General features: G+C 39.4%; 2 protein-coding genes across 10 annotated transcripts in view; one reads left to right on the top strand and one right to left on the bottom strand.

Moving 5' to 3' along the window:
* BRF1 (BRF1 general transcription factor IIIB subunit) overlaps window positions 1-23,337 on the bottom strand; it is a 220,274-nt gene that overhangs the window by 107,237 nt on the left and 89,700 nt on the right. For all 5 annotated transcript variants that reach the window (XM_034433593.3, XM_034433597.3, XM_034433595.3 and 2 more), the window contains 3 exons: window positions 20,206-20,278; window positions 4,306-4,455; window positions 421-514 (listed from right to left, as the gene is read on the bottom strand). In XM_034433593.3, coding sequence (XP_034289484.2) covers window positions 421-514; window positions 4,306-4,455; window positions 20,206-20,278 — 317 coding nt within the window. The remainder of the gene's footprint in view (window positions 1-420; window positions 515-4,305; window positions 4,456-20,205; window positions 20,279-23,337) is intronic.
* On the top strand, window positions 11,960-17,419 carry BTBD6 (BTB domain containing 6). Of its 5 annotated transcripts, none has more exons than XM_034433600.3 (5): window positions 11,960-12,200; window positions 14,151-14,439; window positions 15,168-15,258; window positions 15,747-15,865; window positions 16,028-17,419. In XM_034433600.3, the coding sequence occupies exons 2-5, from the start codon at window positions 14,240-14,242 to the stop codon at window positions 17,058-17,060; spliced, it is 1,443 nt and encodes a 480-aa protein (XP_034289491.1). In that variant the 5' UTR covers window positions 11,960-12,200; window positions 14,151-14,239; the 3' UTR covers window positions 17,061-17,419. The 5 variants fall into 5 exon arrangements, with proteins under 5 accessions (XP_034289491.1, XP_034289494.1, XP_034289495.1 ...); XM_034433604.3 differs by having other exon boundaries at window positions 12,113-13,873; XM_034433603.3 differs by lacking the exon at window positions 14,151-14,439 and having other exon boundaries at window positions 12,022-12,200.

The raw sequence follows: 23,337 nt of genomic DNA, 5'->3' as shown, positions 1-23,337 counted from the left end.
CTGCTACATTTTATTTATTTATTTGCTTGTTTGTTTCATTTAGATGCTGCCCAACTCCAAACTGACTCTAAGCAGCTCATAGGATAAAACAATATAAAACTAAAATGTACACAAAACACTAAGCAGATGGCAAATCCAGTCAACACATAAAAGAGATATCATATCACCCGGTGGAAGCTCCAACCAGCCTACCCAAAGCCTAAGAAAGAGTCTTCTAGAGGGCCATCCTGGTGGGAAGCATCCACTGTGACAGAGAAAGTACACTTCCTTGGCCCCAAATAAGACATGGCTTAATCAAAGGATGGGGTTCTGTTCGTAAAAGAAAGGGAAAACAGATCTATTTCCCATGCAGCAAATAATAAATTTCAGAAATGCTCTAATCTCAAGTAAAATATAAAGCAAATTACAAGCTTGACTTACCTTTTCCTTAATGTTGATTCACCAACCTTAACCACCCTGATTACTTCTTTAACAGTGCGCCGAAAATCATGCATTCTTGCAGCAACAAGAAGAGCTAGAACATAAAAAAAGAATCACATCACAAAGGCACCCAGGGTGGAGGGAAGCAAAGGAATACATTAAATCATATAAGCGGCATTGGAAATTCTATACTGATGGACTGCAGAAAGATTAAACTGGAATTTTATAAAAATTTACTTTGCATGCAGAAATATTACGTCAGCCCAAACAAATATTCAACCTTAAAAATTATTTGACCTAGATAGACCGCCTCCTTGCATACATACACATTTATCCACGCACACACAATTAGGGGAAAATGTCCTAACACCACAATAGCACATGCATTTGCTTTTTCCCACATTATTTCAAAACTTGTACATATATTCCATTTTTACCATGCCGTATTTACATAGCAAAATTATCTAAATAAAAAGTAATTGCATAACATCATTCAGTGCTTCCAGTGTTTCAATTTGAGGTTCAGAGATCCTCAACAGTGTTTTTATGTTAAAGTTGGGAGATACTGTATGCCTGTATATTTTCCACAACACAGAAAAGCTCATAAGAGCCGTGGTAGTGCAGTGGTTAGAATGCAGTATTTGCAGGCTAACTGTGCATTCCACTGCCAGGTGTTTGATTTTGACTGGCTCAAAGTTGACTCAGACTTCCATCCAGGGGTGAAATCCAGCAGGTTCTGACAGGTTCTAGAGAACTGGTAGTGGAAATTTTGAGCAGTTCGGAGAACTAGTAGTGGAAATTTTGAATAGTTCGGAGAACTAACAAATACAACTTCTGGCTGGCCCCAGAGTGGGGTGGGAATGGAGATTTTGCAATATCCTTCCCCCAGGAGTGGGAAGGGAATGGGGATTTTGCAGTATCCTTCCCCTGCCACGCCCAAGCCACACCCACCACGCCCACCAAGCCACGCCCACAGAACCAGTAGTAAAAAAAATTGGATTTCACCACTGCTTCCATCCTTTCGAGGTCGGTAAAATGAAGACCCAGATTGTTGGAGGCAATATACTGACTCTGTAAACTGCTAAGAGAGGGCTACAAAGCACTACCGTAGGAAGTGGTATATAAGTCTATGTCCTCTTGCTATTGCTATATCTCAACAATTCTGTTCATCTTCTACTAGGTGCAGGAAGAAAGCCACAATTGAAATATTAATTGGTGGCTGCCAACTAAAAATATTTTACTTGGGAAGAAATAAAAAAGGAAAAGAAATATAAAAAAGATGTGGAGACTCAAAAAGAGTGCAGAAAAGAGCCACAAAGATTATTAGAGGACTGGAGGCTAAAACATATGAAGAACAGTTGCAGGAACTGGGTATGTCTAGTTTAATGAAAAGAAGGACTAGGAGAGACATGATAGCAGTGTTCCAATATCTCAGTGGCTGCCACAAAGAAGAGGGAGCTAAGCTATTCTCCAAAGCACCTAAGGGTAGGACAAGAAGCAATGGGTGGAAACTAATCAAGGACAGAAACAACTTAGAACTAAGGAGAAATTTCCTGACAGTTAGAACAATTAATAAGTGGAACAACTTGCCTCCAGAAATTGTGAATGCTCCAACACTGGAAGTTTTTAAAAAGATGTTGGGTAACCATTTGTCTGAAGTGGTGTAGGGTTTCCTGTCTAAGCAGGGGGTAGGACTAGAAGACCTCCAAGGTCCCTTCCAACTCTGTTATTCTATTCTATTCTAAAATGGCTACACATCCTTTCTCTCTAATTCAAACCATTAATAGTTTAATTAGATACTGTGTTCTTCACTTTAAAAATTCAGAAGCCTAAATGTATTATTTATTTAACATACTATTTTAAAGTAGTTTTATTTCCCACCACCACCACTTCTTAGCAGGTTGAGTTAATTCTTGATTTATTACCACCATTGGGACTTAAATTGCCAAATCAGCACGGTTGTATCATGTGCCTTTGGACAGCAATCTTAACACTCACAGACTCATGGATCATTAAGGGAGTACCCAACCTAATCTAAACCATTCTGGCCTTGGTCCCTCTCAGGCCCAAACCTCAAAAGGGAAGAGACTGACTCAAAATCTCCCCTCATATCTGTTGTTTGGCCATCCTGTATCCTATTCACGTGGCTCTGGGACTATTATCATGCCCCAGGAAGCAGCAGTCACACAGCACTCTCACCATTCTGCATTTCAACACCTCAACTTATCTTCCCCATCTTCTTATTCTCGCTGCTGATGAGGGAGGCATGCCTACCTTGTCCCTTGTCCCAGAGGAAGAAAAAGCAAGCCAGCAAAAGGAAGCCCCTTCCTGCGCAGTTGACAAAAGCAAGCCCATTTGCACCATACTGCTGGGTCGGGTTGGGGTGGGTTTTCTGGCATGCTGCAGATCTATAGCTGTTTCTTGCTTGCTTCTGCTTCTTGTGGTAGAGAAGGAAGCCCATCGCAGCAGCATGGCGCATTGTTTTCACCGGCTTTATGCAAAAGGGTTTGCTTTTACCAGATTGCTTTTGCTGGCTTCGCAGTGGGGCTTGTTGGCATGAAAGATCAGGTCGTGAATGCATCATCAGCACTGGGAGCAAGAAAAAGCAAGGATAAGCTGGGGCGGCAGAGCACAGAAAAGCAGGGGTCCAAAAAGGTATAAATGGAGAGGGGGGAGAGAGATAGGCAGGTGGGAGAAGTTGCAACGCCCCTGTGGTCCAAAATGCAGGCTGGCTGCCACATATCCAAATGTTGATCATGTGAATGTGAGGGGGAGTGTTGCAACAGCTATAACTTCAGGCACGGGCCTTAATTCCATTTTTTTTAGCACGGTTGTAACTTCAAGCAGTTTATGAGCAAATGTTCATAAGCGAGGGCTACCTGTAATAGCTTACTTAATACCTGTGTCAAACAAGACAGGACCACGACCCACAAGCTTATAATCAAAAGAAATAAATAAGAGGCAGAGAGGAAAGAAGAGCCAAAGTAGAATCAGGGATAAGTTCTTGAAGTGGTCTATTGTGGTAATCAGTTTGGAGGAGAAAAGTCTGATATAACAAGTCTCTCAACAGTTCTGCCAGAGTTGTCCAACAGGTCCAGTCTTTCACTCCACTGTAGCAGGATGTCATGTGCAAAATAACAGAAAAATGGAAGTGCAGCACAATACTTCTTCTACTTATATCTTCTGTGTTCCAAGTGCCCCCTATAAGCCACTTTTCCCTTTTTTGCTTCAAACATACTTGCCTCTCCAAGACATTGGAGAAAGCAAAAACAGCTCTTGCAATTTACCAATTGAATTCTCTTCCCAAAGTAATTTTTCCTTAGAAAAGTCTGTTTTAGGGTTTTGTCCCATGGATCTGCCTATAGTATATACTTTGGTTCTAAAATATTCTTATTTATAGGCCATGGAAGTACTGTAGCTTGACCTACTTGCCCTGATCATGGCAAACTCGGCAGCAAACAAATTTAATAAATACACGCTTAATATATTTATGCCAAGATATTGCTAAATATAATTAGAATGAATAACTATCAGTTATTCAGTTAAAACATAAGATTTAGATTCAGTATAATCCACTGTTTTCATGTTCTTTTATACAACTTTTATACAATGCCTTATAGGTAATCTACACTTTCTGCTTGTGGAATAATATGACCTCTGTGATACTCTGGTTTATGGCCAAGGGTTAGATTAGTTCCTAAAGTTTATATCTAACTTGATTCATCTTGACATTAAACTTGTATGTACAGATTCGCCTAAAAGCATGACATTCTAAGGGTGAACATATGCAACTGCTTCTTACAAAATGAAATATACATAACACATTTCTTTGCCGCCACTAGCTGTTGCCACTCCACACACTCCAATTCACGAGTTCTGCAATACCTGCACCACAAAGCCCTGACGGCCGTCGACCTGTGTGCATCCAGTCTCTCTTCATCTGCTGCAGGAGCCTTAAAGCGGTCATGGAGACTTCATGGTTCTTATCACCAAACTCGAGCATATGTGCAAAACGAGGAATATATAAACACGGATCTGCCCAAAGCAAGAGGAAAAAAGTTAGTTATTACCAACCATAACTTTTCCTCTTCTATACAGAGCCTTCTCAGATTTACTCGACTTACATAAAACACTTCACTGTCCTATTGTTTCTCCAGCTGTAGACACGAGATTGTGTTTACTATTAGGAACAAAAAGAATTGTTGTGCTTTGTTCTGGCAGAAACCTCTACTAATGGAAGGTGATATTTTGCTGATTATCTCTTCCCTCTGGAACTCTCAGCACCATTTTTCCCATTGCTCCAATCAGATATACAAGGACTACTAGGAGAATGGGCATTATTCAAAATTCACCACCCCTTTCATTAGGACATGTCTGACAACGAACAGCTTTCAGTGAACTGAAAGATACCAAATGTCACATGAGACACACACACAAAGCAACCTCTCTTTAAAAAATGAACTGTAGAAGGTGACTACTTTGGATCAAGAAAAATTAAGAAGAGATGTTTTGCATATTCCTTTTTATTCATTGTCTATTTAAAACAGACCACCTTTTTTTTTAAGCTTCAGTAGAAATAGATACAAATGCTGTATTGCCATTAATCAAGTCAATCTTGAATGTTCTTCCAACACAGAACAGCAGAGGAGGAATTAGTACTAGCTAGAAAAAAGGCTGCATATTTTAAATTTGTAAACCAAGTAGAATACATTGTGACACATGATTTAAAAATGACCTACTAAACTTGAGATATTTAAATATATATTTCCACATAAACTATGAAGTACAGAATAAATAGTGTAGGTCCAATCAATCAGCGTTGATAGCCCTTAAGGGTAATCCCTAAAATTATTATTTTGACTCCATATTTCCAAATCTAAGATCTGTCATAGATTAATGCAGCAATTGTAGCAATGAATAATATGTACAATCACACAGGTTTATCAATACCATTCCTTGTCCAAATGTGTTGAGACCAAAACTCACTATACCTACAGAACTATACTGTAAAATTATGATATCATGAAAAATTGGGAATTGTAATCCCAAACATGCCTGGGAAGCACCTGGATGAGGAGACTAATACTGATGATTAATATCCTCATCCAGAAGGATGACAAGCAAGAGGAAAATCATCCCATATGCAATTTAGTATTACTTGAGACTTCTTTGAAGATATCACATTAGTTAAAAATGCCACATTAACAGATGAAATTATTTTGCTTCTACAGAAGTACAGTATTAAATTTCTGATCTCCAAAGCCATTGTATATAGATGAAAGTTTTAGCCAGCTCCAATTATTACCACACAGACTAATTCTGCTTTCATATCTCCCTCTTTACTGAAGATTAATTTAAAGTAATCAACAGAACCAAGCCAAAAAAATAACTTCCAAAAATCAACTTAAGCTTTCATTAAAAAAGTCAAATTGGTTGAGAATTCTTCTATACTAATAAGTATATCTACTATGCTATGAAATTAACTAATCACCATTAGTGATAACTGATTTCTAGTCCCTGAAACCAGAAATATTTGAAGACAATTTAAATGCAATGGATTATTTATCTCAAAGATACAATTTTATGTGGTGTACTGCTCCATTTTGATTATGTGGATTAATGTCTCCTGAATGATTTGCAGATATAGTGTAATCAATGTCTACCTATATAGCTGCTACCTGTAATTTAAAAGATTTTATGCTACACTGCTATGCAGTTAGCAGCATGGCTCCAATCTATAATTGTTCTTCAATATTACAGAAAAAGAAAACGAGATTTTAAGTTCATTACTTGCATAACAAATAATGATTATTCCCCATCATAACAATTATATTCAATAACCAAGACATTAAAATATATGCCAGAGGATAGAAGAAGCTATCAAAGTTACTAGAAGACAGCTTTGGCTATGATTATGAAATGACAGGAAACCATCATGGTTTCCAAAGCGTTTCACTGAGGAACACTGCCAGTTTTCAATATCAAAGGGTCCTCTCATGTAGATGTCATATATTATTGGGGGAAGGGTGCTTGAGTTTAAGTTTCACATCATAAATAGCTAAAACTACTGTATTGTAATTTCACTTTGGAATTAAGTCATTTTACAATCCTAAAATAATGTATTTGAATCATAATGTTAACATGTCATCTAAAAATAATTTATACTGCCCATCTGCCAAAATAATACAGGCTCGCACACAATGACTAAAATAAGAACTACCACCTAAATGTCAAAGTATGAAGCAAAAGAGAAAATAAGTTATCAGCATTTCAGACATTAATTTCTCAAGCAAAACAGTCTTGTAGCATCATGGCATAAGGTATGGATAAGGCTAAAATATCTGAGTTGCAAAAAATCAGTATGAGGTCATAGTAGAAAAAAGCAAAGTCCTTTTCAGTGGTCTCATTTGAGATGGTGATGAGTCTGCATACAGATGGCAGGTTGAACAACTGGCCCTGTGGTGCAGCCAGAACAATCTGGAGCTGAACACAGTTAAAACTGTAGAGATGAAAGTGGGTTTTAGGAGGATCCTCCTATTCTACCATCATAGCCTTCCAATCTGGCTGGATATAACAACAGCAGAAAGGTCAAGTGAAAAGGATTGAAAACTGGGTAATCTCCTGGAACTGAACAAGAAGGGCTTTTGGCTCAAATATCTGACTATCTTGCATCTAATTATAACTAAATAGCATAATGAACTATTGCATAAAGAAGACATCAGCAACTGATTACTACCTGGCAAAATTTATCTGAGTCAAAAAAAAAACAAAAACACACCCCGGTGAAAGGGAAAACATCAGGAAACTATAAACCAATAACATGCTTGCCTACAATGTTTCAATTACTTAGAGGAATAATAGCATAAAGCTCCCAAGATTATTTGAAAGAAAATACCCTTCCAGTAAAACACAAAGGCAATAAAAGGAAAAGCAGCAGGACAAAAGATCAAGTGCTGATTGTGAAAATGGTTTGGGAGAATTATGAAAACTGAAAAACAAATTTACATATGGTTTAGATTGCTTATAGGAGTTTGATCATAACCACATAGTTGTATCAGCAAATGTTTGGAAACAACTGGTGTCAGTAAAAACATCAGAATATTTATAGAAAAAAATAATGAAATAATAGAAGACAGGTGGTTGGAAATGAAAAATATTGGCTTGTCAATATTAGGAGAGGTATCTTCCAGGGAAACTCATTATCATCTTTATCATTTGTCACTGCTATAATCCCACTTTCAGTAATTTTGAAGAAAACAAATTTTGGCTACTAAACAGCAAAAAATGCTAAGAAAATACATGTTTGCTTTCTATGGACGATCTGAAGCTTTATGGAAAATCAGAAATCAAAATTCAGTCATTGACAAACACTGTAAGTCATCTGCTAAAATTGTAAAAATTATCTGTAAAAATATGTAAAAATTATAATGTGCCAGTAATGAAAACTGGGTAAGAAGTGGTTGAAAAGGAACAGATTAAAATATTATGGGGTTTCTTAATAAAAACTAATAAAAGTCTTGGCATGTAATACACCTGACTTAACTGTTGTTGAAAAGGAGGAAGTTTGGATAATTAATGTGGCAATATGAGGAGAGAATAAAACAGAAGACCTGGTAGCGCAGCAGACTAAAGCACTGTTATTAACATCAGCTGCCTGCAATTACTGCAAGTTCAAATCTCACCAGGCTCAAGGTTGACTCAGCCTTCCATCCTTTCTAAGGTAGGTAAAATGAGGACCTGGATTGTGGGGGCAATGAGCTGACTTTGTATAAATATACAAAAGTATGAAGGCTATTGCTTAACGCATTGTAAGCCGCCCTGAGTCTCCGGAGAAGGGCGGCATATAAATCAAATTAAAAAAAAAAAAAGAAGACAAAGAATTGGAGAAAATCACAAAATATCAAGTTCTGAAAATCAAACTTAAAAGATCATGGCATAAACTGGAGTGGTGGTCCCAGTGGTTATTGGTACTCTGGGTACCATACTGAAAAGCCTTGGAATACAAAATCTGTGCATTAACAAAAATTTCCATCTGTCCATTACAAAACGCCACACTCCTTGAATCTGCACAAATACTACTCCAATACATTATAACATCCTAGGTTTTTGCCAAGAATTTGATGTGAATGAAGGCCAACACCATAATAGCTTTAATAATAATAATTTCATGTTCTACAGCCCAAAAGCTCTAGATAGATTACAGATAGTCCTCCACTTACAACCATTCATTTAGTGAGTTTTTGATATTACAACAGCACTGAAAAAACTGATTTATGACCAGTTTTCATACTTACAACTGTTGCAGCATCCCCATGGTCATGTGATCAAAAATTGGGCACTTGGCAACTGACAGGTGCACTGTCACAGGGTCACTTGTTTACCATTTGTATCCTTCACAGCAAGCCAAAGGGGGAAACCAGATTTGCTTAATGACCACGTGATTCACTTATCAACCATGGCAAAAAAAAGATTGTAAAATGGAGCAGAACTTACTAAACAACTGCCTTGCTTACCTATGGAAATTTTGGGTTCAATTGTGGTTATAAATCAAGGATATATTTAATAGGCTTAGTTGTCTTCTGTTAGTTACTATTTGAGGCACACAATAAAATAAAAATAAAAATAATTTTTTGATCAGATTTTGAGCTTTCAGGTTTTATGTAGGTAAACAATTTCATGTATTGAGCAATGCAGTATGATGTTGAGCAATTATCCAATTTTTAAAAAACATCCCATTGGCTGTTCACAGTGCCACTTTAAGAAAGGTATATCTTTTGGGAAACTAACTCAAATCAAATGACCAAACTTTGTTCTATGTTCTCCAATTTTTCACTGGAGATACCAGTTCTCATTTCCTGATGTCAATTGTTAAATTGAAGTCCATATCCTTAGCTGATACCCTGTTGAGCAATTCCACAAATAAAGGGGCTTTGTCTGAAATGGACTTAATTAAACTTTATGTTGACATTATGTACTATTTTTTATTTTCATGTGTTCATAAAGACTATGCATATGCATGATCACCTACATAACATACACATTTTCAGATAACCGGAGGCAGTACATTTTTTTTAAAAAAAAAACCTAAATAATTAACTAGAAGAGTTGTATACATTAATATTTTTAGAGGAAATTCAAACATTCAGTTAACTATGATGGTTAGCTATATACTGTAGATACTACTAAATCAAATGCTATAAGCTAACCTGTTTAGGAAAAAGTTAGCATTCAGATTAAAAGCAAATCCTGTGCATTTTTGGCATAATATGTGTGTTAATTAGCAAGCTAAATGGTAATGTCAGAAGCTTGTCTCTGAGAGAAGATCCTGTTGCTCCATTTATATTTCTTAGCTGCGATGGTAATCTGGGTGAAGAGGAAGGTAAACATTCTTACAAAGAAACAGAGTCAGAGACAGATATATACAAAGGACTGTTATGTAACACTAAGGCCCCTGTTCAGATACAACAAGAAATAGACAGTTTCCAACTGCATAAATCTAGTACAGCAAACCCTTGAGGGCTGATCCCCAGATCTTTAGAAGCATGAGTTGGACTGTGCCTTCGAACTTGTTTTCATTCTTTATGCGTGAAGTGCCTTTCTTCATGCAAATGATGGGGAATTATTATTTCCTGCATTCTCCTGCACAGAATAACACTTCTTCCTCCTTGCAGAGCAAAACAAAAACAAATGCTTCCTTCCTTTGTGGAAAATACTAGTCTGGGGACAGAACTATGCAGAGAGAGGTTTTTCCTCTTTCACGACTCACCCATTTTTATAACTTTGCCTTCTGCAAGAAGGTCAGGGACAAACTGGAGGTCTATAATGTAACAAGACAAGCAGTGCAAGTTTTGTTGTTCCCCTTAATCCAGAAACATACAAATGGTAGGCTATGATATGTGGAACTGCTAGCTGACCTTGACAGAATTAAACAGATTGGATGATTTAGTTCTTGGATGGGAGACCACCAGGATAGCAGCAAATCACTTAAGTACTTATTCACAAGAATTATCCCAGTGCCTCAAGTAAAAAAGACTCTAGATGGTATTTTTGCTGGCAGAACAACACATATAATTTTGTGCAATTATCAGGAATCAATGTCAATTACCAGGACTTTTTAAGAATAAAATCTACAATAGGAAAATTACACCCATGACTGAATCTAATAAATGTTAATTTATTAATCTATCCATAACATTTGCACAATTCTGTATATGAATATAAATAATAATTCAGTAGCATTTTTAGTTTTCAGAGTATGTACGCACAAATTTTACAAACATTATCTTAGAAAATATCCTGGACAAACTACTCAACTTTCTGGAAGAAATAGTAATAATAAGACATTTTAAGTATCCAGGCATCTACCGTATATAAAAACTAACTGGGCCAGAACTACATGGTTTCTCAGTCATTTTGTTGATAGTTTTATCTTTAAGAAGAATACAAATATTGAGTCTCTCAGAGCTGATTCTAACCAATAAGAAAGCATGGTTTGATGAGATGAAAGCAATTACAGCTTTAGGAGGAAGTGATTATGTCATATTGGAGTTCAAAGAGCTACAAAAAAATAAACACATGCATACACGTGCATTAGATTTCAAGAGAGCCGTATCAAGTCTTGGAGAAGCACTAATCAAGATTCTTTGGGCAGAAATCCCGAGGCCAAAAGGAATGCAAGGGAATTGGGAATTTCTCAAATTAAGATACTTGGAGTACAGTCATACACCGTTCCTGCCAGAAACGAAAGTGGAGACAACCTGTATCTTCTTGAAAGAGTAGAAATGTTAGGATCATGCACTGAGGGTATGTGTGTGTGAATGTACTCAATGCAGGAGTGACTATCAGAAAATCTAGTCAGCTCCCTTGTTAACTTCTCTCATTAGAAGGCTAAGGAGCCCGTTTGTGTGTCTATCAACTTAGCAACGTTAAGATGTGTGGACTTCAACATGGCTGCCTGGGGAATTCTGGGAGTTGATGTCCACACATCTTAATGTTGCCAAAGTTGGGAAACACTAGTTTAGGTGATCTTTGCAAATTCATGAAGGACAGATGAAATGCCAAAGTACTGGAGCAGGGCAAATCTTGAACATTCATAATTGAAACCCAGTCAGCTCAATGTCAGTAAGAGTGTATCCTGGATCAAATTATTAACAGTAGAGTTGAGTATTTTTTTTTAAAATGCTTGTGGGGATCCAGCTTTGTGAAGTTTCTTGCATCAAAGCTACAACTAGTACCAAAAAAAAACCCCAAAAAAAACGTTGCAGCCTTAAAACAATAACATTTATTTTGGCTGCAACTTCCTGGACAGTTTTTTGTTTTTATTTCTTCTGGATAAGGTTTCAAGGTCTGAAGTCATTTACACACACACACACAAGCTGTTTCAGGATGTTAAGAACGAAACGAGAGACAAGACTCTCAGCATTCGAAGAATTTGGGCGAAAACTCTCCAGTTTTTGCCGGCACCTTTGATAACTCCGCCTTGCTTTCAGGCCGATAAAAGTTTGAAAAAGCACTGGGCTGGGTAGATCCCCACCCCCAAGCTTTTGCTCAAAGGGGAGGGAGTTCAAACGGAGCCAGCAAAGATGCCTGAAAAGGAGCATTGTGCGAAGGGGCGGCCAGAAGGAGCAGGGGCGCCCTCGCTAGGCCGCACAGAAAAGGCGCCTTATAACCGCTGCGCTAAGCTGGGATCGGCGAGGCGTTTTCATAATCATGGCTTCTGACTCCACGGATAAGCCTGCAGTGCAAACTTTCCCGACTGGGTTCGGGCAAAGGGACGCCTGGTGAGAGAGCGGCCGGGGTACCTGCTTCCTACTGGGGAACTGCCGGGAGGGAAGGAGTGCGCGACTGGGGGAGTGGGAAGAGGGGAGATGCTAGGATCGGCGCCGCAGCGGAGTTTTTGAACTGCAGGATGGCTGGCGCTCAACGCGGGCTGCCTCCAGCGATTTCCTAAAGATCTCTCCCCACCCCCCTCCCTCCCTCCATCCCTATTTTGCAAACGGTCCAAAATTAAAAGCGCCCCCGGCTAGATGGCATTCACACCGGCCGCGTTTATCGACGCCTAACCCCGATCGCCTTGGGAGCGAGCCACCGCAAGAGGCAAGCTCAGACGAGATCTCCCCGAGGTGGAATTGGGGGTTGGGGGGTTGGGGGGGGAGGAATTTCCCAAGCAACCGAAAGAGTGGGGGGTGGATGGAAGGGAATGAGCCGGCATGCCAATTTAAAACAATGAATAATAAAACTTTCCTTCTTCTCGAAGGAATAGCGACCCTTTTTCTAAAAGGGATTTTTTTTACTTCTGGAAGAGTTTCTGCGACTCCTTTTTGGGGAAGGGCGGTCGTGGAAGGTAGGGCGGGAAGGAAGGAAGGTTTTTACGTTTGGCCGTCACTCCCACTGCTCCGCCGCAGCAGCTTCCACCCCCACCCCCCCCGGTGTGTGCTCGCGCGTGCATTTATCTCCCCTCCATCCAACAGTGAGAGTGAATTTGGGTTTCCTGTAAATTTCCCAAATGGAGGAGGGGACTGGATTGATGGGAGAGGAAAGCGCGGGGGGGGGAAGAGGGAGGGGGGCGTGTGGGCGGTTCGAGAGCGCGAGCGAAGAATGACATATTGTCTAGCGAGAGAGGCCGGCCCTCCCCTCTTGTGCCCTTTCGCCATTGGAGCAGCCGCCGATGACGCGCGGCGCTGCTGCTGACTATTTGAGGCGGCGGCAGCAGCAACATTGGGGAAGAGGTGGCGGTGGTGCTAACAACAGCGGGGAGACGGGGAGGAAGCACGTACACGCGTGGAGCGCACACGCGGACGGCCACGGGCGCCCTGTCCTGCAAAGACGCGGTTAGTCCTGCCGACTTTCGAAGTAGGGTAGAAAAGAGACGACGCGGCCTCGAGAAAAGAAGCATCTCCAGACCGCCGCTGGGGAGCACCAGGACCCGGACTCCAGCCTAAGAGGATGCTTCCCTCTCCTGCAGCTTGGCCTGGCGAGTCTCGCTTTTGAAAGCGAAAAAGGGACGGGAAGGGACAGGGGAAAAAAAACTTCCGCTCGTAAAAAAAAAAAAAAAAAAAGCGGCCGGATCGTACGCCTCTCTCCTTCGTGTCCCTCGGCCTCTGGGATTATATCGCTCGGGAGACGGAGGACTTGCAACCTGAATTGTGGAATAATACTAAATAAACAACCATAAGCGGAGATCTACAGTTGCTTCGCGGATGTTCGCCCTTTGCCCTGAAAACGGGCGAAAGCCGGGTTTCCCGCTTTCGCGTGTCCTCCAGCCTCCCCAAGAACCTTGGCAGAAGTTTACACTGCCCCGGGGTCGAGGGCTGCTCTCGTCTCTTGAAGGAAAATCGGCATTGTGACAGTTCCTTGGGACTTTGCGGAGCGGGATCCGGGCAAGTCCTGCCCCGCGGCTTGAGCTCCGGAGAGCCTTGCACCATCCCCAGCGTCCTTCCCTCCCCACCGCCAGGTGAGCGATGAGTCATTAAAGCATCATCGCTGCGCCACCAGCCGGAACACAAAAGATGCTTTAGGCACCAATCCTTCAAACGAGGCGCTGTAGTTTGTTTTTGCTGCCCTTCGAAGGGTGGTGGTTGTGTTTTTGTTTTGTTTTTTAAATTCTTTCGAAGCGAGAGTGCGCTCGACTGATGGCCGAGGAGGGGGGTCCCTCCCGCTGATGCCCCTGGACCATGGTTGCTTCCATGGACGGATCATGAAGTGTTTGACTTTCTTTCTTCTGCTTCCAGAGACCTTAAAGAAGTCCAAAAAGAGCGTCCGGGCCAACAGCAAAGGGGCAGCATGCTATGAGATATTGCCCCTGGGCCTCAAAAAGAAGATGGCTGCGGAACTTTACCCTGCCAGCGCCAATACCAATCTCGCAAACAGCAATAACGCCGCCGCCGCCAACACCAAGAAAAACGCCCTTCAGTTCCAGCAGAGCGCGCAGCCCCCGCCGCCGCCGCCGCTGCAAAACCTCAACAACAACAACGTGGAGAGCGCTAACTGGCAGTCCTTCCACCCCACCCTGCGAGAGAGGTAAGCCCCGCTCGGGCAAGCAGCCCAGAGAAGGAAACGCGTTGTGAGGCTGAGGCGGCGGCGGCAGGAGCGAGAGGAAGGGAGGGCAACTTAAAGGCAGAGATTGGGAGCGAAAGAGACTCGGAGCGAAAAGCTTCGGCACTTGCTGCAAGAACCTGGGCGTGAACTTTGTGCTGGCTTTCTGAAAGGGCTCTCCCGCACCATTGCAATAACAGGCAATGGGATTCCCCTGTCTGGTATAACCAAGGGGTACCTCTTGTGCTCGTGGGTAGTTGAAGGGTTTCCAGAAATTGGGGAGGTTTGATCCTGTCTTGCTCAGCGAATTGGAGCTGATCACACCTAGGCTCAGAAGCTAAGCAGGGATAACCTCATTGGATGAGACCCTTCCAGGAACACCAGGGCAGTAGACTATCTAGGAAGCCCAAAACATCTTGGAAGACCTCTCAGTTAACAAAACTATTTCCTTGGCGCTACCAAGAAAGCTGCATTGGGTGCCCACTGGGTAGTAAGTTGAGCATTTTTCTTAACATTGCTACTCGGTGCTACTTGTCCTGTTCTGGTCACAAGCCAACACAGAAAAGAGCTATTGCAGTAATGATTGAAATAGTTCCAAAAAGAGGGGGAAGGGGTAGCCTGCATTGATTGGGAGGGGAGAAGAACAAAGAGTAAGGGATGGCAAGGGTAGAGGTATGGGGTTAATTATGGTTCCGTTTTGTAAATCTATACAGAAACGCATTGATGTTCAACAGTGAACTTATGGCTGATGTGCATTTCATTGTGGGCCCAGTGGGGGCAGCAAAGAAAGTTCCTGCTCACAAGGTTGGTGGGATCTTTTCTATTTGTGCCATGTAGATGAATTGTGCATTAAAAGATGCTTGTTTCCTTGTCCTCTTAACTCAGTGAGGACATTGTTGCACAAATGCAACAAAACAATTGCCTAGAAATATCAGAATATCAGCAGTTCGGGTCTCACCGGCTCAAGGTTGACTCAGCCTTACATCCTTCCGAGGTCGATAAAATGAGGACCCAAATTGTTGGGGGCAATATGCTGACTGTAAACCACTGACAGCACTGTGAAGCGGTATATAAGACTAAGTCCTATTGCTATGTATTTCCTTGCAGTTTATCTGCAGTTGAATTGCAGTGGGGTGGGAGGGGAGGAATCCAAACTAATAGCAGATTTCAAAAAAAAATGTGCTGATATATTCTGATCTAAACCATTATAGCTAAGTGGGAGATAGGAAAATTAATGTATTTGATTCTCTGCCTACCAAACCCTGATTTTGAATTTATAATTTTTAATGCAGTATGTATTGGCAGTGGGTAGTTCGGTCTTCTACGCAATGTTTTATGGAGATCTTGCAGAGGTCAAGTCTGAAATCCATATACCAGATGTAGAACCTGCTGCTTTCCTAATCTTATTAAAGTAAGTAATAATTAAGACAAGTTACTAATTGCATGATTTTTTAAAGCAAAAATTTAAGGAACATGAATGTAAAAATTTAAAATCATCAAAAAAAATTCGAAAGTTGTAACTAAGAGTTGTGTATTTTTCTTTTTTAAAAAGGGAATCTTTTTATATTCATAGGTACATGTATAGTGATGAAATCGAGCTGGAAGCAGACACTGTGCTTGCTACTCTGTACGCGGCCAAGAAATACATTGTCCCAGCCTTAGCAAAAGCTTGCGTCAATTTTCTGGAGACTAGCTTAGAGGCCAAGAATGCTTGCGTTCTGCTGTCTCAGAGCAGGCTCTTTGAGGAACCAGAGCTGACACAACGCTGCTGGGAAGTCATTGATGCTCAAGCTGAAATGGCACTGAAATCAGAGGGCTTCTGTGAAATAGATCAACAGACGCTAGAGATCATTGTGATGCGGGAAGCACTAAACACCAAGGAGGTTGTGGTGTTCGAGGCAGTTCTGAACTGGGCTGAGGCTGAATGCAAGCGACAAGGGCTGCCAATTACGCCAAGGAACAAGAGGAATGTATTAGGGAAAGCTTTATACTTGGTTCGGATTCCAACCATGACTTTGGAAGAGTTTGCCAATGGGGCTGCTCAGTCTGACATCCTGACCCTTGAGGAAAGACATAATATTTTCTTGTGGTATACTGCTGCAAATAAACCGAAGTTAGAATTTCCACTAACGAAGCGGAAAGGACTTGTACCTCAAAGATGCCATCGATTTCAATCATCTGCATATCGCAGCAATCAATGGAGGTACAGGGGACGATGTGACAGTATCCAGTTTGCTGTAGATAAAAGGATATTTATAGCAGGACTGGGACTCTATGGGTCAAGTTGTGGAAAAGCTGAATACAGCGTCAAAATTGAACTGAAGAGGTTAGGCACTGTACTTGCCCAGAATCTTACAAAGTTTACATCCGATGGATCTAGTAACACTTTCTCAGTATGGTTTGAGCATCCTGTGCAGGTTGAGCAAGACACCTTTTACAATGTAAGTGCCATTCTAGATGGCAATGAACTCAGCTATTTTGGACAAGAGGGAATGACTGAAGTACAGTGTGGAAAAGTGACATTCCAATTCCAGTGTTCCTCAGACAGCACCAATGGCACAGGAGTGCAAGGAGGACAAATACCTGAACTCATTTTCTACGCATGATGCATTTCACTTAGATTGTATTCCAGGGCTGTTCTGCATATTAATAGATACTCTGATCTGACTGAAAGACTGCAGAGCAGGTCAGAGTATTATAGTACTTACTTATCTATTTACCATCAGGCTATGAAACTAAGTGAAGGAATGCTCTTGAATTTAATCTTATTTTATTTATTCATAAGCTATTTGACTTAATTATTAAACTGCAGTATGCAGAGCAAGAAATGTTTAAAAAAATTGCACATGATGTGCATTTATTTTGTATATAGACAACTAACGGCTGAGACTGACTCAACTAGAATGTTATAAAGTAGAGCAGTTTGAGAACCTGTTGAATATAAAACATTTTTACTTGTCCTAAATCCTTATGTGCTTTGCTCATTATTAATCTTCTGGTACTTGAACCACATCAATATATGCAGAAATAGTAACACTTTTTTTTAAAGATGAAACCTAAGGTGCTATAATTCCACATCTATTTCTGTAAGCTAAACTTCTAAGACTGAAGACACATCTGAAACTAAGATTGCACTACAGAACAAACATTTTATTTTTATATAGCATTAGTGGAAATGTTTGTTCCTAAAACATAATGAGTAAAATAAATATAATTTCCAGGAGATGAATTTCTCTTGATACAAACGTGTGTACAAAGAAAAGGTACATCTAAAATTTCAGAATTCTGTAACACCGCGACAGAATCTAAAGTATAATCAAATTGTTATACAGTGCTTTCTTCTTAACCAACAAAAGCCAGGTCATAATGGCTGTATTCATAGATCATGATTAATCTACCCAGCACACACCAATCAAGTTTTGTATCGATATAGCTGCCAGGCCCTTATTTCACTTATTTAACCATATTGTGTGGAAACAGGCCTGAAAGTGTTTTCAAAATCTCAGCCCTACGTTTGTTTACAGAATGGTAAGCTAATAACTACAGGCAGGCAGCTATTTCCTCTCACAAAACATTTTTCACTACTAGGTTCCATGTGTCCAAACTGATTTGTCATAGATCATGTAATAATAAGTACATTCACTTGATTTTCAACGTCAGAATACTACAGGAATCTACTTTGAACACCATGCCATTTACTTCTGAGTAAGTAAACTGAAGATCAAGCTGTTTAATTTAGTATTTATAATTTAATAATCCCCCAGGAGGAGACTGTCAGCCATCTGTATATGTAACTATAGAGACAGCCCAAGAGGCAAGCAACAAAGCTATCACAAAGTGTTATCTTGCAGCTACTGCGCTCTACAAAATGAGTTTTACTTAGTGTCCTTTCCATTCCTGTTCATCCAGCAATGGGGACGTATGCTCATCAAGCCACAGGCACTTAACTGGGCAATATATGAATTAGGATAAGTCAGAAAAGTAGTATCTGCCAAGATCTAAAGGAGCTTATGAGCTATGTAACCAAGGGGATTCCGGATTTGTTTTCCATGACACATTTCTACTATAGGAGGAAACTTCACAAATACTTAACAGAAATATGGGTATATATAATGCCCAATATAGTTCCTCATGTAACATTTTTAATAAGCATCAAACTAAAGTTACGAGATAAAAGCAAATAGCTTTTCAATCTCAATATTGTGCTAAATCCATATTAAAATGTATGATATTAATATGATACTATTAATAGTGTCTGCGATTCATCTCTGAAAATTTAAAATTCCTGATAAAGAGTTATAAGGTCCATTTACACAGCTATAGTCTTATTAAGTAATTAGACTGAAAGAGCGTATCTGAATTATATCCTAAATACATATGCTACTATGTGAAACCAACAGCATAATCATTTAACCAGCATGCACAACAAGCTAATTTAGGGAAACATCTCGCACAGCTTGCCAGCACTGTTGCTAGGAGCATTAGTCAAAACATCCCTGGTTCAAATGTCTTCTCTGCCATTACCACTCCATATGGTCACAGGCAAGCCACTTTCTCAAGGATAATGGTCTGTTTTAAGATTACTCAGACAATATACCCAAAGTGGTTTAGACACTCTAAAATGGTATATAAATTATTCAGAATGTCAGAAATGAATTATTCTAGTTTTTGTTAGCAGTAAATTTTGGCATTTTTTAACATATCATACCACTTTCCCAGTATCTTCAGAAATGACTTAATGAAAATGTTCAGTTCATTTCTGACATCCATGGTATAATGCTGTTACCACTGTTGATACATCAAAACAGTTAAGAACATTTTTATAGGGATTAGTACCACACACTAGACAATATGATACTAAGACAATGGTTGAGCGTTTCTCTGTTTTCTGCAAAAGTACCACGAAGCACATTTCTTTTGTCACAAATGTTCTTTGTGCATTTAAACTCTCTCTATAGAGCTCTTACACAAAATTCTTTTTTTTTAAATCATCTTTTTCAAAACAAATCATAACGACCTGGTTTGCATAGAAGTCTAAGTTATAATGAATAGCTTAGAAAAGCTAACAGTATAGTACTGTATGTCTAAGCATTATGCATGAACCAGGTCACAGAGTCAGTGGTATATATAACATCACTATTGTAATTACTGTCCACAACTCATGATATAGAAAGGATCATGTTTTGGATTTTGCAAAATTGCAGAAGCAGCACTGCCCTTTTTTTAAGGAGACAGGCCTCAAATCCCTCTAAAGTAATCAAGCTCTTTATTATTCATTCACTTTTCCTTTTCTATTTTTAATATTGGATGTCCTCATCACATATAATCCTGGGAAAGAATAAACTTTGTTTAAGCAGCTGTTGGCAAGTGCAATATTCTATATTTGGGCTATGTTCCATGTTCATGCCTCTGCCTGCTCTGAAACATTATTTGCCATTAAGTCCAAAGCACTTATTACCATCCTTATTTTATTTCTGTTGAATGTTAGTTCAAATATATGTTTTGTTAGTTACTTCAAAAGATGGATATAACTGGAAGAAGTCACACTGATAACAGAAGTAACTGTTTTTCAGTTTTAAGGTAAACCCTGAGCTTACATAGACAGCTTTCATTTCTAGATTCCTCCAGTCTTAATTCTGAAGTATCTTTAAATACCAGTTAAACAGTCCATGTAAGTATTTTTGAAAAGCTGCCATGAAATAATGGCACAATGTAACTACATATCAAAAGCTAACTCTTATTTAAAAATACCTATAGCTGGAGCATTTATGCAGAGCTCTCGGGCCAACAGAAGGAACGTTTTTCCCAGCACATAGACGTTCACCTGTATAAAGAAAAAAATGATTCTTTGAATTAAGAAGCAGAAGAATAAATCTGTCATTAGATGAAACAGCCTGAAAATAATCATCTAATTTTTAAACAAGCATCAAAATGTTTTCAAATAAACCCCAAATTTCTCTGACACAGCCAATTACTTACCAAATTATTTAGGAAGGGAAAAAAACCCTAATAGATTGCACGTAATTCTGACTTTGTGCTACCAGAGGGAAAAACAGGTTATGTTTATATAAGGTAGGGCAACCAATTTTCACTGATCTCATTGGCCAGCAGTCCCTTCCTTTGAAAAGCTGCTTCTAAATCTTAGATGACCTTCCAGAACAAAATTGAATACAGCACAGAATTCTGCAGTAAAGAGAAATAATGAAAACTGTATGGGAGTAGTTTCTATGGGAGTAGTTTAAAGCCTCTCTAATACAAAAACAGTTTTGTATTCCATAAAAACAGATACTTTGTCATTTTCCAAGATTCTTTTCATATGTGAACTTCTATGTTCTTTTAATGCCCTTTATTTTTCCTAAGCATTTTTATTCCGGTTTACATACATAATTTAATCAGTTATGTAGCTGACTGGGTACCAGCTAATTTATAATGATTTATTGACATAAACCCCAAATAACTGAAAGTTTATATTGGTTTAATATTACTGGAATTAAAGAAGCATGGCTCCTAATTGAAAGATTGCTAGTAAGTAAAATATTAAAAGTGTGCCTTGTTTCTTCCACTTCTGTGGTCCGAGTTCCAGGTTGTCTCTTTGAAATATATGGGAGAAAGAAGCTACATCAATCCTGCAAATATACAAACTGTAACATAGCACTTGCATTATTCCAATATATGAAAGGTAAATTTCTGAGATCAAGTGGAGATGAAATTCCCTGTGAATAATAACTTAAACAAAAACTATCCTGCCATAAGCTGCTGCAGTTTCAAAAATCTCTTCACCACACCACATGCAACGAAAGTAAAAATAAAAACAAGGAACCAAGCAGCCTTGCATTTTATCCTCAGAGGTGTCAAAGAGAAGTGCAAAGTAGATAAATGTCTTCCCAGGGCAAAGGAAGGAGGTGCAAAATAGTCAACTTGTACTTCCCTTACAATACCCAAAGCTCATAATCTACCAACACATGTTATTCTCAATTTTATTTTGTTATTGGGACAATGAAAAAATAATTAATCAAATAGCAGAAAGTGTAGAGAAAAGGTCAGTACACAGTGTCATCCAGAAAAACTGGATGCTAACAACATCCTCAAAATTGTTCAACATGTTCAGAATTTCAAAGTAGGCTTTCTTAATACATCTGTGGACAGCAGGCTGTGAATCATCTCATTCAAGAACTCTTGGTAACTACATTCTCCATGCTTGTTAATCATTTGTTCTTTACTGTATGCAGAACTATGCACTACATAAAATTCTGTCAATTTACTGAAGATAAATTTTACTGCAGATTTTTTAAATCAAAAACCCTACAGCTTTAACACTTTTGCCAAGTTGTAATTTCACCCTTTTTCACTGAGTAGCTACAGAAAACTGATCAACAATCTATGTTTTGTTTGAGAAGTCAAACAGACATCTGAGCCAAAAGCTGTACTACTTTCTTATTCTCTCATTAAATTTATGCTCATACCTTTCCATTTAAAGAAAGGGGTAATGCATGTATTAATTAATGGATCAGTTTTGTGTAGTGATTACAATGCTGGCCTAGAAACCAGGAGACTATGAATTCTAGACTTCAACCAGCCTCTTTCTCTCTCAGCCCAATCCACCTCACAAGGTTGTTATTGTGGGGGAAAAAGAGGAGGAGGAAGGAGTATTAGGCATGTTCAGCACCTTAGTTACTTATAAAGTAAAAATCAATCAAACAAATGAACACTGGTGATAGTAGAGCTATCATTCTCTACTCTCTACCTAGCCTTCTTTGTGGCAGGTTAAAACAACCTCTAGGTTGCTTCAGGGTTAAGTCAGCAAAATGGAAGCAAAAGTCTGTCATAGCCAATTTCAAATAAATTGCAAAGAGAGAGGCAAAGAAAATAAATGCAAGAGAGAAATACAGGTGGAATGATTAACAATTATTAGGCCCCAGTATTAGGCCCCAATTTCAATTTAGGTACCATATTACATCTCCCCAGATATTTTAAAAGCATCTATGTTCTTAAGACATATCATATTATTCCAGTATCTCGAAAATTCAAAGGAGAAATTGGCTGGATTCACACATAAACTATAATGCAGTTAGTTGTTTGGGGATTAATGTATCAACTCTTATATTGTTCAACAAATCAAGATCACAAATCCACCATCAAAATTATGTGTGAATATATCCACAATTCCAAACCAGAAATTACAATAGAATCAGAAATCCATAATTTAAAATTTAAAGCGTGGATTAGGATTTTTAATCTAAAAGGGCAACGGTTTAGAGTTGCACACATAATCATCCTCAACACTCCCTTTTCTACGGAGCAGGAGCTTTTTCAGATGCAAGGTAGTGGCCGTAACTACAGTCACCCTTAGTGAAAACCCCAATGTACCAATGTTATCTACAATGTATCACAGGAGTGAGTACACCCTCTCACATTTTGTAAATATTTAAGTATATCTTTTCATGTGACAACACTGAAGAAATGACACTTGGCTACAATGTAAAGTAGTGAGTATACAGCTTGTATAACACTGTAAATGTGATGTCCCCTCAAAATAACGCAACACACAGGCATTAATGTCTAAACTGCTGGCAACAAAAGTGAGTACACCCCTAAGTGATAATGTCCAAATCGGGCCCAAAGTGTCAATATTTTGTGTGGCCACCATTATTTTCCAGCACTGCCTTAACCTTCTTGGGCATAGAGTTCACCAGAGCTTCATAGGTTGCCACTGGAGTCCTCTTCCACTCCTCCATGCCATGGAGCTGGTGGATGTTAGAGACCTTGAGCACCTCCATCTTCCGTTTCAGGATGCCCCGTAGATGCTCAATAGGGTTTAGGTCTGGAGACACGTTTGGCCAGTTCACCATCTTTACCCTCAGCTGCTTTAGCAAAGCAGTGGTT

The sequence above is a fragment of the Pantherophis guttatus genome, chromosome 1 (genome assembly GCF_059756535.1).
Source record: "Pantherophis guttatus breed Tessera chromosome 1, ASM5975653v1, whole genome shotgun sequence".
NCBI lineage: Eukaryota > Metazoa > Chordata > Lepidosauria > Squamata > Colubridae > Pantherophis > Pantherophis guttatus.
Note: the sequence above shows the minus strand (reverse complement) of the source record. Positions and strands in the feature narration are given on the sequence as shown.

Bases quoted from the DNA above. Each gene is read 5' to 3' on its own strand.
- BTBD6 (XM_034433599.3), top strand. From the start codon at position 14,081: ATGCCCCTGGACCATGGTTGCTTCCATGGACGGATCATGAAGTGTTTG. The intron at 15,259-15,746 runs GTTGGTGGGATC...TTTTTAATGCAG, and splicing joins AGAAAGTTCCTGCTCACAAG to TATGTATTGGCAGTGGGTAG. The intron at 15,866-16,027 runs GTAAGTAATAAT...TTATATTCATAG, and splicing joins GCTTTCCTAATCTTATTAAA to GTACATGTATAGTGATGAAA.